The sequence below is a fragment of the Oncorhynchus nerka genome, linkage group LG15 (assembly GCF_034236695.1).
Source record: "Oncorhynchus nerka isolate Pitt River linkage group LG15, Oner_Uvic_2.0, whole genome shotgun sequence".
Lineage (NCBI taxonomy): Eukaryota > Metazoa > Chordata > Actinopteri > Salmoniformes > Salmonidae > Oncorhynchus > Oncorhynchus nerka.
Genome location: NC_088410.1, coordinates 32,831,111 through 32,845,837, shown reverse-complemented (window position 1 = coordinate 32,845,837; position 14,727 = coordinate 32,831,111). Strand labels below are relative to the sequence as shown.

Below are 14,727 nucleotides of genomic sequence, written 5' to 3'. Positions count from 1 at the left end.
CTTGGCTCAGACATCAGGGTGATAATTGTCATGTGTGCTGTCTGAGGAAAGTCTCTTTTTGAGGGAGTTGGTGAGAGGGACACACTGAGGGTACTGTACTTGGACTGGGAATGTGTTACTGTAGGAGAGAGTCTGATTTACAAGGAGACCTCAGAACTCAGCTCAGCTGTCTGTTGTTTTGGTATTTAAGCTCCAGATTTTGAGGATTACTGGTACCCTGTATCCCAAACTACCCCTGGGCATCACATTCATCATTATATCTACAGGAGAGCTTCGGTAGGGGCTAGGGGTCGACCTGAGTATTTAAATAATGGGTATAACTCAACCAATGTGTTAACTGTTTGTGTCTCCCGTCCAGGTGTCCTAGTGTGTTCTGGTTGTACCCCAGAGATGGCACAGCGGAGCGGGCAGGAGGACCCGGAGCGGTACCTGTTCGTGGACCGCGCCGTGGTCTGCAACCCGGCCACGCAGGCCGACTGGACGGCCAAGAAGCTCGTATGGATCCCCTCGGAGCGCCACGGCTTCGAGGCGGCCAGCATCCGCGAGGAGCGCGGCGACGAGGTGGTGGTGGAGCTAGCTGAGAACAGCAAGAAGGCCATAGTGAACAAGGACGATATCCAGAAGATGAACCCTCCCAAGTTCAGTAAGGTGGAGGACATGGCTGAGCTCACGTGTTTGAACGAGGCTTCAGTGCTGCACAACCTCAAGGACCGCTACTACTCTGGCCTCATCTATGTAAGTAGGATAGAAGTCCTGCTTTTGACTTCTGACTTGAGAAAACCAGGTGTAGGCTTATTTACCTTACATTGGTATCTTATTGAAGTGAACCAGTAGCCTTTCCCCTCCCTTTTTGGTATATTGTACCCAACTACCCATCACATCAACCAGCATTGTCCAATACCAAACCCACAGAGACCCCCAAAACCATTTGTCCTTAGATACACCACCATATCCCAGGGTTCTAATAAGTTGGCAATGGCATTAGCAATGTCCCAGATAACCAGCGTTTCTCTTGTGATTACGACCCACTTAGTGACATGACATGCATTCCTGGAATAGATGGAAAGTCAGTTAGCCGCCTGAGACCCAGAGAGAAGGGAGGACAACTGTGATTGCCTCCACAGTTCCACAGTACCAGCTATTCCTGTGGTCCCCCACCCAGGTGGCTGCAATAAGAGGCAGAAGGACAGCTCGGGGATGAGGTCATTTTGGGATGTTAATGAAGCAGAGGTTTTATTGTTTTATTGTTGGACATCGCTAAAATACTTTTAAAACACCAGGAAATCAACTCCAAGTGATTTTAATTTTGGAAATCTGTTCAAGTATTCCCACACATAATAGAGAGAAACATGGAATAATATAGAAATGGTTTTAAATTATTATGTTTTAGTCAAATATTATATCGGTTTGAGATTCTTGCTTCAAATTATTTGTAATTATGTACCAGCCCCCTGACCATTTGGTCAATAAAAAAATGTTGATGATCCCTACTAGTAACAAAGTGGGCCATTTATCATAGTAACTGACCTGCTAGAAATGACAAGAAGGCCTCTCAACCCAAACCCCATGCCCCGTCCAACACACTCCTGGCAGGGGCTAGATTGCTAGGTGAGCACCAGGCTTTAGTGAGGCCCTGTCGGTGCTCCATCCATTCATGTGGCTAATAGTGCTAATGTAATGGCTCCCTGCCAATGGGCCTGATCTGCAGTAATCAGCCAGCCAGGGAGGGAGGCTCGTGCTGAGTCATTCACACAGACTAACTGTACCGCCTTCACAGGGAAGGCGCCTTCTTTGTCTCCCTGCAGATAAGCAACAGCTGGCACAGAATAACTGGCATATTTTCAACCTTCAGTAGTACTGTACCTAATCCACTACTTGATTAAAAAATAACTCCCTGTCAAGTAGGGCTGACCACATTTAGTCAACTGGTCGATTGTTTGGTCGTAAATAGATTTTGTTTTTCATGGTGCACAAGACACCTGTCTATTTTTCACCTGTCCACAGATGGCACAGCCCATCACTCTTATGACATGTGCTACTGATATTGTAAATGGTTATATCATGTATAACAACACTAATAAATATAATATTTTATAACAAATGCGCTTTCTCCCGTGAGGGATAGCGGTCGCTGTCCTTGGTTCTGAAACGTAATCTTCAGGGCGCTGTTGAATTGGCGCCTTTCTATATGTTGCTTAGTGCATAATGGCGTAGTTAACCAGCATGTTGGTGTTGAGAACAATGTGGCGGAGGCAGCAGCGGAGTGAGGACATAAGGAAGCAGCCCTTGCCTTAATTGTCTAAGAAAATTGAGGAGAGAGGAAACCCCAACTTTATTAAGTCTATAATCAATAGCCTAACTGTTAAACGTGCCTGGCTTTATAAATCATCCATATATATCTACATTATATAACCAATAAGACAAATCCTGCTTCTGTTGTCAGAATGATTATTTGTTTAATAGCCTACTGATTTCGTGACCACCAAGCCTCATGCAACCTTAAAATGTAGAATAAAGAAATGTCACAAATTCAGCTGTTTTTAATCTTTGCTCTGCTGTAATAAAATCTTTACAACGTTTTTTTTGTTAGAACAGACTCTGGTATTATATTTAATTTATTTACCGTTGTTTACACTTTTCCAAACGGGCAGAAAAATGATATGGTAATCTAGCTGCTCCTGTTTGTCACACATAATGTGCACGCAGCTCTCGCTCCTATAGCCTCCTTTTTCTTGATCTTCTTGTTCTTATTTGGCTCTCGCTCCTAAACAATGATAATACAGTGATCTAAAAGCAGCTGTTTGGTACACAATACTCACACAGCACTTGTTCCTATATCCCCTCCTTTTTCATCTTCTCCAATAGTTTCCACGACTAAGTCAAATGTCTTCCACACATCTGACTTCCCCTTTCCCTCCAGAGCAATTCCCCCGTTTTCTTTTTCATGTCCTCCGCATCCATTATGCTGTCACATGTGTTACGATGTTCTGAGTTTGTTATAACAAATGTATTGATGTGATTATGATAGGCTATAGGTCAGGACCTATTGGTCACGTGCATGCCAGTTATACATGTTTGACTGTGATAGGCTATAGGTCAGGACCTATTGGTCACGTGCATGCCAGTTATACATGTTTGACTGTGATTTGCTATAGGTCAGGACCTATTGGTCACGTGCAGTCCAGTTATACATGTTTGACTGTGATAGGCTATAGGTCAGGACCTATTGGTCACATGCATGCCAGTTATACATGTTTGACTGTGATAGGCTATAGGTCAGGACCTATTGGTCACGTGCATGCCAGTTATACATGTTTGACTGTGATAGGCTATAGGTCAGGACCTATTGGTCACGTGCATGCCAGTTATACATGTTTGACTGTGATAGGCTATAGGTCAGGACCTATTGGTCACGTGCATGCCAGTTATACATATTTGACTGTGATAGGCTATAGGTCAGGACCTATTGGTCACGTGCATGCCAGTTATACATGTTTGACTGTGATAGGCTATAGGTCAGGACCTATTGGTCACGTGCAGTCCAGTTATACATGTTTGACTGTGATAGGCTATAGGTCAGGACCTATTGGTCACGTGCATGCCAGTTATACATGTTTGACTGTGATAGGCTATAGGTCAGGACCTATTGGTCACGTGCATGCCAGTTATACATGTTTGACTGTGATAGGCTATAGGTCAGGACCTATTGGTCACGTGCAGTCCAGTTATACATGTTTGACTGTGATAGGCTATAGGTCAGGACCTATTGGTCACGTGCATGCCAGTTATACATGTTTGACTGTGATAGGCTATAGGTCAGGACCTATTGGTCACGTGCATGCCAGTTATACATGTTTGACTGTGATAGGCTATAGGTCAGGACCTATTGGTCACGTGCATGCCAGTTATACATGTTTGACTGTGATAGGCTATAGGTCAGGACCTATTGGTCACGTGCATGCCAGTTATACATGTTTGACGTAAAGAGAGCAAGGGATGACGGGAAAAGGAAATGTTTTTTTTATACAAATGAGGTATTTTGGTAACAGAACATTTCAGCCAGAGAAACAAGTAAGAAACTAAATGGCTGTAATTATGTGGCAGATTCAGCACGGACAGCGCGATAAACACTTGCTGTGCTGCGGTGCCTGTTCACAGAGGCACTTGCTGTCATTTGGTTTTAACACAGCGTGGCCATCGGGCTCCCTCTTGAGCTATTTGTGTCTTAATTATTTAATCAAACAGTATGCTTAAAGCATCAGACAAGCTCAGTGTATATAGTTGGATTTTATTCAAAGACATAGGGTGTGTCTATATATGGAAAAAATACACGTTCTACAGATGACTCTCAGTCGACCAAGATTTTTTTTTGTCAGAGACAGCCCTACTGTCAAGTTCGCTGGATCTGTATTTGGTTTGGGCGGTATCCAGATTGTCATACCGGCTATGTGCCATCCTGGGATATTCCGTATTACCGGCACTGAACACTAAGGGTGCTATTTTCAAAAAGGGAAAGGGGGATACTTAGTTGCACAAATGCATTCAACCGAAATGTGTATTGCACATTTAAAGATGCACTATGCAGAAATCACCATTTCTTGGTTTCTGAAATGTGTATAGTTTGCCTAATTTCGGTTTATTTATGCTTTAATGTATGCCGGGAACAGTTGTTTTTTTGGGAGTTACCTGACTTGCTCAAGGGAAGAACGGCAGATTTTTTTCACCTTGCTGGCTCGTGCATTCGAACCAGCAACCGTTCGATTACAGGCCCAATGCTCTTAATCACTAGGCTACCCCTAGGCTACTCAACTGAGCATCTTTAATCCGCAGGTTAGCAATGCTAACAGGTACATGTAAAATCCCATAGGGAATGCTAACTAAATGCTAACGAGAGCATTGCGAACATTTTATACATTTTATCCTAAACTATTGGCAGGACAGCCATCCCTGCTAATAAAGTTCTACAAGTAACAAACCAAATGCTACTCACAGTTTGCTGCATGAACAAAACAAATATTAGACAGCAAGGCTCTTGATCAGGGTCTCCGTTAGCAGGTAATAGCTGCCTTTTGGCCCATAAAAAATTTGAAAAGCAGAGAAATAAAATCGGCACCAGCCTGTCTTTGGCAAGGATTAAAAAAATCCCATAGCGAAATAATGCTTTTCAGCCTATTCATTGATGGAAATACTAGTGGATGTAAATACATTTGACTGGTCATGCTTTTTGGTCTATAGGTTCATTTGCATAATTTAGTTTGATGAAATTGGCGCTGGTGTATATTTGTTATGTATCTTATTTAGCACACATGCATAGCATACAGATACAGAGCTTTTGAACGGTAAATCTGTCAGACAGCGCTTTTATAAGCCCAATCATTGCACATTAATTTTAAATTGCGTGTTGAAAATAGTTTGCTTCAAAGTCACCTAGGCAAATCTGACCATATCTGTGGAGGCAATTACTTTCATAAAGACTTCCATATGCCATTGAAACCAGTAGCGTATTGTTTTATAAAGACTTCCATATGCCATTGAAACCAGTAGCGTATTGTTTTATAAAGACTTCCATATGCCATTGAAACCAGTATCGTATTGTTTTATAAAGACTTCCATATGCCATTGAAACCAGTAGCGTATTGTTTTATAAAGATTTCCATATGCCATTGAAACCAGTAGCGTATTGTTTTATAAAGACTTCCATATGCCATTGAAACCAGTATCGTATTGTTTTATAAAGACTTCCATATGCCATTGAAACCAGTAGCGTATTGTTTTATAAAGATTTCCATATGCCATTGAAACCAGTAGCGTATTGTTTTATAAAGACTTCCATATGCCATTGAAACCAGTAGCGTATTGTTTTATAAAGACTTCCATATACCATTGAAACCAGTAGCGTATTGTTTTATAAAGACTTCCATATGCCATTGAAACCAGTAGCCTATTTCTCTCATGTTCTATTGGTTTTCAACTTTCTTTCATTGTCCGGTAGTCAAAGGGACAATCCTAGTCATTTTAGCAACCCATGCTAGTTGTTGCATATTAGAAATCACATATTTCTACATTTCTAACTGTATTTTACCACTAATTGCATTATGAAACAAATTTTCACACGTAGCCTACTGCACTGGGCACATTGCTGTGGTTATAATGTGAATAAATAATTGTTTATTGACATTTTAAGCTAAATGTTCTGATCTGTTGCATCAGACTCATTGCTTTAGAATTGTTTCTAGGCCTAGGCCTCCTGCTGGTTGTATGAATTTGGGATCTATCGTCCCACAACTGTCAGTCTTTTTGTGCTATGTCTTTCTCGACAAGCTGACCAATAGAATAGGCCAACTTTTTTGCTGTTCGTTACGCATCTTGTTGGCTGAGGAAAAGTAAATGTAACATCTTCAAAGTGTGCAGTGGAATTCAGTAAGAAGTACGCAGGTCGTTGCATCCTCAACTTGCGTGTTCTGTTAAAATAAATTACCATAATCTAAATGGGATTTCTGTCATTCTGAGCACCGTGTGTGGACGCCCTAATCAGGTTACGCACCCAATGGATATGGGTGTCCTGGTAAATTAAAATGGTGCCCGTCAAATGTCCAGGGTCACATTTTCCTAAAGGAAACCCTGCTCTTGATCCGGGAGGGGATTCTCTGTTGTTACCAAACAAAGAAGCGAACCACTAAATTAGCAAACAAAATGCAGAACTGCAGAGCATTTAGCAACCTTTAGACAGTTAACTTAGTTATAAGATATCTATCTGGCAAACATTTAGTTGTGAATGTAACTACATTACCTGGCGCGTGCTGCACAACAGCGTGTGACTCACAAGGCTCCGGTCTGTCGTTGTTGTGTGCTTGTAAACATACACCACGTGACTGGGGACTACCGGTAAGCTTCATTATGAAAAATGTGACAGGTGAAATGAAGAACGCAGTCTTGATCTCCTAACTGATTGCACAAGTTGAGTGCAGGCATTTACTTAGTAGCTACAAATATTCAAATGTGTTAAACTTCAAGGAAATAGTTTCAATGGTAATGACGGTATTGAAAAACCATCCTGTGAACTAGAGGTCGACCGATTATGATTTTTCAACGACGATACCGATACCGATTATTTGAGGACCAAAAAATGTGTAATATTTGTAATTATGACAATTACAACAAATTACTGAATGAACACTTATTTTAACTTAATATAATACATCAATAAAATCAATTTAGCCTCAAATAAATAATGAAACATGTTCAATTTGGTTTAAATAATGCAAAAAGTGTTGGAGAAGAAAGTAATATGTGCCAATATGCAATATGTGCCATGTATGTGCCATGTAAAAATGTGTGCCATGTAAAAAAGCTAACGTTTAAGTTCCTTGCTCAGAACATGAGAACATATGAAAGTTGGTGGTTCCTTTTAACTTGAGACTTCAATATTCCAAGGTAAGAGGTTTTAGGTTGTAGTTAATATAGTATTTATAGGACTATTTCTCTCTATACCATTTGTATTTCATATACCTTTGACTATTGGATGTTCTTATAGGCACTATAGTATTGCCAGTGTAACAGTATAGCTTCCGTCCCGCTCCTCGTCCCTACCTGGGCTCGAACCAGGAACACATCAACAACAGCCACACTCGAAGCAGCGTTACCCATCGCTCCACAAAAGCCGCGGCCCTTGCAGCGCCATGGGAATAACTACTCCAAATCTAAAAGCGAGTGACGTTTGAAACGGTATTAGCGCACACCCAGCTAACTAGCTAGCCATTTCACATTGGTTACACCAGCCATTAGGCTGATAGGCTTCAAGTCATAAACAGCGCTGTGCTTATGAAGAGCTGCTGGCAAAACGCACAAAAGTGCGGTTTGAATGAATTATTATGAGCCTGCTGCTGCTCAGTCAGACTGCTCTATCAAATCAGACTTAATTATAACATAATAACACACAGAAATACGAGCCTTTGGTCATTAATATGGTAAAATCCGGAAACTATCATTTAGAAAACAAAACGTTTATTATTTCAGTGAAATATACGGAACCGTTCTGTATTTTATCTAACGGGTGGCATCCCTAAGTCTAAATATTCTTGTTACATTTCACAACCTTCAATGTTATGTCATAATTACGTAAAATTCAGGCAAATTAGTTTGCAATAAGCCAGGCAGCCCAAACTGTTGCATATACCCTGACTCTGCGTGCAATGAACGCAAGAGAAATGACACAATTTCACCTGGTTAATATTGCCTGCTAAACTGGATTAGTAATTATAACTATTGATTATGTTTGATTGTTTTTTATAAGATAAGTTTAATGCTAGCTAACAATTTACCTTGGCTTCTACTGCATTCGCGTAACAGGCAGGCTCCTCGTGGAGTGCAATGGTTAGAGCGTTGCACTCGTTAACTGTACGGTTGCAAGATTGAATCCCCTGAGCTGACAAGGTGAAAATCTGTCGTTCTGCCCCTGAACAAGGCAGTTAACCCACAGTTTCTAGGCCGTCATTGAAAATAAGAATGTGTTCTTAACTGACTTGCCTAGTTAAATAAAGGTATAAAAAAAAAAAATAATCATCGGAAATCGGCCCCCAAAAATACCGATTTACGATTGTTATGAAAACTTGAAATCGGCCCTAATTATCGGCCATTCCGATTAATCAGTCGACCTCTACTGTGAACTATTTCCATATACCCCAGTATACGTATATACGGTATACTGCCCAAATCTAATCTGGATGCCTTTGTCGCTCTTCCATTTCACTGTCTCTCCCTCCATCTCTTTCTCTCCCTCCAACTCTTTTAAAACATTTATTTTAACCTCCTTAGGCGTCATATTTTGTTATTTTTTCACATTTCCTCAGATCAAGTAAAGCAATGCATGAGTTACCAGGGGGGGAAGTAGACTGCTGTAATTAGTAGTTAGCATGTCATGGCAGCCTAGAAGCAGCATGTGCTGCCTGCAGAGAAGTGTATTTCTATTTTAGACAATTACACCCTGACACAGTTTGGAGGGGGAGATATTCATTTTATTCTGAGAGATTTATATGATATATATAGTGCATTCGGAAAGTATTCAGACCTGTTGACTTTTTCCACATTTCGTTACGTTACAGCCTGATTCAAAAATGTAATAGTTTTTTCCCCCTCATCTATCTACACACAATACTCCATAATGACAAAACAAAAACAGGTTTGTAGAAATTTGTGCTAATTTATAAAAAATTAAAATGCCATATTTACATAAGTATTCAGACCCTTTACGCAGTACTTTGTTGGAACACCTTTGACAGTGATTACAGCCTCGATTCTTCTTGGGTATGATGCTACAAGCTTGGCACCTGTATTTGCGGAGTTTCTCCCATTCTTCTGAGCAGATCTTTGTAAGCGCTGTCAAGTTGGATGGGGAGCGTTGCTGCACCGCTATTTTCAGGTCTACAGAGATGTTAGATCGGGTTCAAGTCTGGGCTCTGGCTGGGCCACTCAAGGACATTCAGAGAAATGTCCCAGAAGCCACTCCTTCGTTGTCTTGGCTGTGTGCTTACGATCATTGTCCTGTTGGAAGGTGAACCTTCCCAGTCTGAGGTCCTGAGCACTCTGGAGCAAGTTTTCATCAAGGATCTCTCTGTACTTTGCTCCGTTCATTTTTCCCTCAATCTTGACTAATCTCATAGTCCCTGCCGCTGAAAACCATCCCCACAGCATGATGCTGCCACCACCATGCTTCACCGTAGGGATAGTGCCAGGTTTTCTCCAGACATGAAGCTTGGTATTCAGGCCAAATAGTTCAATCTTGGTTTCATCAGACCAGAGAATCTTGTTCCTCATGGTCTGAGAGTCCTTTAGGTGCCTTTTGGCAAACTCCAAGCAGGCTGTCATGGGCTTTTTACTGAGGAGGGGCTTCCGTCTGGCGACTCTACTATAAAGGCCTGATTGGTGGAGTGCTGTAGAGATCGTTGTCCTTCTGGAAGGTTCTCCCTTCTCTATACAGGAAATCTAGAGCTCTGTCAGAGTGACCATCAGGTTCTTGGTCACCTACCTGACCAAGGCCCTTCTCCCTTGTTTGCTCAGTTTGGCTGGGAGGCCAGCTCTAGGAAGTCTTGGTGGTTCCAAACTCCTCCATTTAAGAATGATGTAGGCTACTGTGTTCTTGGGGACCTTCAACACTGCAGACATTTTTTGCTACCGTTCCCCAGATCTGTGCCTTGACACAATCCTGTTTTGGAGCTCTACGGACAATTCCATCAACCTCATGGCTTGGTTTTTGCTCTGACATGCACTGTCAACTGTGGGACCTTATATTGACAGGTGTCTGCCTTTCCAAACCATGTCCAATCAATTGAATTTACCACAGGTGGACTCTAATCAAGTTGAAGAAACATCTCAAGGATGATCAATGGAAACAGGAAGCACCTGAGCTCAATTTTGAATCTCATAGCAAAGGGTCTGAATACCTATGTAAATAAGTTATTTCTGTTTATTATTATTATTTTTTTTATAAATGTGCAGATAATTCAAAAAACCTGTTTTCTCTTGTTCATTTTGAGGTATTGTGTGTAGATTGAGGGGGGAAATATTTAATGCATTTTATAATAAGGGGTCTGAATAATTTCTGAATGCACTGTATACAGTGCCTTGCGCAAGTATTCGGCCCCCTTGAACTTTGCAACCTTTTGCCACATTTCAGGCTTCAAACATAAAGATATAAAACTGTATTTTTTTGTGAAGAATCAACAACAAGTGGGACACAATCATGAAGTGGAACGACATTTATTGGATATTTCAAACTTTTTTAACAAATCAAAAACTGAAAAATTGGGCGTGCAAAATTATTCAGCCCCTTTACTTTCAGTGCAGCAAACTCTCTCCAGAAGTTCAGTGAGGATCTCTGAATGATCCAATGTTGACCTAAATGACTAATGATGATAAATACAATCCACCTGTGTGTAATCAAGTCTCCGTATAAATGCACCTGCACTGTGATAGTCTCAGAGGTCCGTTAAAAGCGCAGAGAGCATCATGAAGAACAAGGAACACACCAGGCAGGTCCGAGATACTGTTGTGAAGAAGTTTAAAGGCAGATTTGGATACAAAAAGATTTCCCAAGCTTTAAACATCCCAAGGAGCACTGTGCAAGCGATAATATTGAAATGGAAGGAGTATCAGACCACTGCAAATCTACCAAGACCTGTCCGTCCCTCTAAACTTTCAGCTCATACAAGGAGAAGCCTGATCAGAGATGCAGCCAAGAGGCCCATTATCACTCTGGATGAACTGCAGAGATCTACACCTGAGGTGGGAGACTCTGTCCATAGGACAACAATCAGTCGTATATTGCACAAATCTGGCCTTTATGGAAGAGTGGCAAGAAGAAAGCCATTTCTTAAAGATATCCATAAAAAGTGTTGTTTAAAGTTTGCCACAAGCGACCTGGGAGACTCACCAAACATGTGGAAGAAGGTGCTCTGGTCAGATGAAACCAAAATTGAACTTTATGGCAACAATGCAAAACGTTATGTTTGGCGTAAAAGCAACACAGCTCATCACCCTGAACACACTATCCCCACTGTCAAACATGGTGGTGGCAGCATCATGGTTTGGGCCTGCTTTTCTTCAGCAGGGACAGGGAAGATGGTTAAAATTGATGGGAAGATGGATGGAGCCAAATACAGGACCATTCTGGAAGAAAACCTGATGGAGTCTGCAAAAGACCTGAGACTGGGACGGAGATTTGTCTTCCAACAAGACAATGATCCAAAACATAAAGCAAAATCTACAATGGAATGGTTCAAAAATAAACATATCCAGGTGTTAGAATGGCCAAGTCAAAGTCCAGACCTAAATCCAATCGAGAATCTGTGGAAAGAACTGAAAACTGCTGTTCACAAATGCTCTCCATCCAACCTCACTGAGCTCGAGCTGTTTTGCAAGGAGGAATGGGGAAAAATGTCAGTCTCTCGATGTGCAAAACTGATAGACATACCCCAAGCGACTTACAGCTGTAATCACAGCAAAAGGTGGCGCTGCAAAGTATTAACTTAAGGGGGCTGAATAATTTTGCACACCCAATTTTTCAGTTTTTGATTTGTTAAAAGAGTTTGAAATATCCAATAAATGTCGTTCCACTTCATGATTGTGTCCCACTTGTTGTTGATTCTTCACAAAAAAAATGCAGTTTTATATCTTTATGTTTGAAGCCTGAAATGTGGCAAAAGGTCGCAAAGTTCAAGGGGGCCGAATACTTCCGCAAGGCACTGTATATAGATATTATATAGAGGATATTTTGTAGAGAACATTATATATACAGTTATGGATAAAATGAAGAGACCACTGCAAAATGATCAGTTTCTCTGGTTTAACTATGTATGGGTATGTGTTTGGGTAAAATGAACATTTTTGTTTTATTATATAAACTACTGACAACATTTCTCCCAAAATACAAATATAGTCATTTAGGTCATTTATTTGCAGAAAATGACAACTGGTCAAAATAACAAAAACGTTGCAGTGTTGTCAGACCTCGAATAAAGAAAATAAGTTCATTTTCATTTTTAAACAACACAATATTAACGTTTTAACTTTGGAATAGTTCAGAAATCAGTATTTGGTGGAATTACCCTGATTTTCAATCACAGCTTTTATACGTCTTGGCATGCTCTCCACCAGTCTTTCACATTGATGTTGGGTGACTTTATGCCATTCCTGGCGCAAAAATTCAAGCAGCTCGGCTTTGTTTGATGGCTTGTGACCATCCATCTTCTTCTTGATCACATTCCAATGGGGTTCAGGTCTGGAGATTGGGCTGGCCATGACAGGCTCTTGATCTGGTGGTCCTCCATCCACAATGTTGATTGACCTGGCTGCGTGTCATGGAGCATTCTCCTGCTGGAAAAAACAATCCTCAGAGTTGGGGAACATTGCCAGAGCAGATGGAAGCAAGTTTTCTTCCAGGTCAACCTTGTACGTGGTTTGATTCATGCATCCTTCACAAAGACAAATCTGTCCGATTCCAGCCTTGCTGAAGCACCTCCAGATCATCACAGATCCTCCACCAAATGTCACAATGAGTGTGAGACCTGGAGAGGCCTACAAGCCAGTGTCTCAGTAAGGTCTTTCCCAGACCGAAATGTCAAGGCAAACAGGGGTTTCCAGATGTCAAAGCTCTTTTGAAGAAGCACAAAGAAGCACAAACGGGCAACATTGAGGGCGTAGACGCAGTGGTCGGCCAAGGAAACTTACTGCAGCAAATGGAAGAAACATCCTGCTTACTTCCCTTAGCAAACAGAAGATGTCCAGCAGTGCCATCAGCTCAGAATTGGCAGAAAACAGTGGGACCCTGGTACACCCATCTACTGTCCGGAGAAGTCTGGTCAGAAGTCGCCTTCATGGACGATTTGCGCCCAAAAAGCCATACCTCCGAAACAAGGCACAGCGACTCAACTATGCATGAAAACACAGGAACTGGGTGCATAAAAATGGCAGCAAGTGCTCTGGACTGATGAGCCAAAATTTGAAATATTTGTCTAGCAGAACATTTACATTTACATTTAAGGTAGTTTGTGCATTCACCTTATGACCTCCAGTGGAACAGTAGTGCATCTAAATCTTTTCAGGGGAAGGGGGGGTGAGAGGGATTACTAGTTTGGTAGTTTGTTCGCCGAAGGACTGGAGAGCAGTATATGAATGAGTGTCTGCAGGCAACAGTGAAGCATTGTGGAGGTTCCTTGCAAGTTAGGGGCTGCATTTCTGCAAATGGAGTTGGGGATTTGGTCAGAATGAATGGTCTCCTCAATGCTGATAAGTAAAGGCAGATACCATCAGGGAGTCATCTGATTGGTCCCAAATGTATTCTGCAGCGTGACAACGACCCCAAACATACAGCGAAAATCATTAAGAACTATCTTCAGCGTAAAGAAGAAAAGGAGTCCTGGAAGTGATGGTACGGCCCCCACAGAGCCCTGATCTCAACATCATCAAGTCTGTCTGGGATTACATGAAGAGAGAGAAGTACCTGAGGCTGCCTAAATCCACAGATGAACTGTGGTTAGTTCTCCAAGATGTTTGGGCCAACCTACCTGCTGAGTTTCTTCAAAAACTGTGTGTACCTAGAAGTGAACCTAGAAGACTTGATGCTGTTTTGAAGGCAAAGCTTGGTCACACCAAATATTGATTTGATGTAGATTTTTCGTCTGTTCATTCACTTTGCATTTTGTTAATTGATAATTCTAAACTATTAACATGTCTATTTTTTAAAGCATTCTTACGTTACAGTTTTTTTCCACACCTGCCTAAAACTGTTGCACAGTACTGTGTGTTTTGGTTGATGTATGATCCTGTGACTTTAATGACTCAGGTCACAGGGTAAAAAAAAAACTGTCTCCTCTGTCCCTCTGGTGGTGCTGAAGATATTGGTTTGTTTTTGCGAGGCTGTACATTGCAGTTTTTTTCTTGTAAAATAGGTTTCATATGCACTCCGGTCATAAAAGAACAACACCGAGGTATACAGGGAGCTCTGCCGATCCTGAACTCTCCTGGTGCCACAGGTTCTTGACCCCTGGCTACCCTATGCTAATGAAATAGAATGTTATAGGCTGAGAACTGTAGGACTCTCAGAGCCAAAGATGGTTAATAGGCATGACTGGTGCCGACCACCTTGCAATCCAATACAGTAGAGGCCAGGGACATTTCTTAGGGAACAGTCCCACTTTGAAACGGCCACTGACTCAATCCTCAACAACGCTG

The 14,727-nt window shown here is 41.5% G+C and overlaps 1 protein-coding gene across 1 annotated transcript in view; it reads left to right on the top strand.

Annotated features, from left to right (window-relative positions):
• The first annotated feature begins 360 nt into the window (after positions 1-360).
• LOC115142441 (myosin-10-like) overlaps positions 361-14,727 on the top strand; it is a 97,435-nt gene continuing 83,068 nt past the window's right edge. The window contains exon 1 of the mRNA XM_065001513.1: positions 361-735. Within this exon, the coding sequence (XP_064857585.1) occupies positions 391-735 (345 nt within the window). The 5' untranslated portion in view covers positions 361-390. The remainder of the gene's footprint in view (positions 736-14,727) is intronic.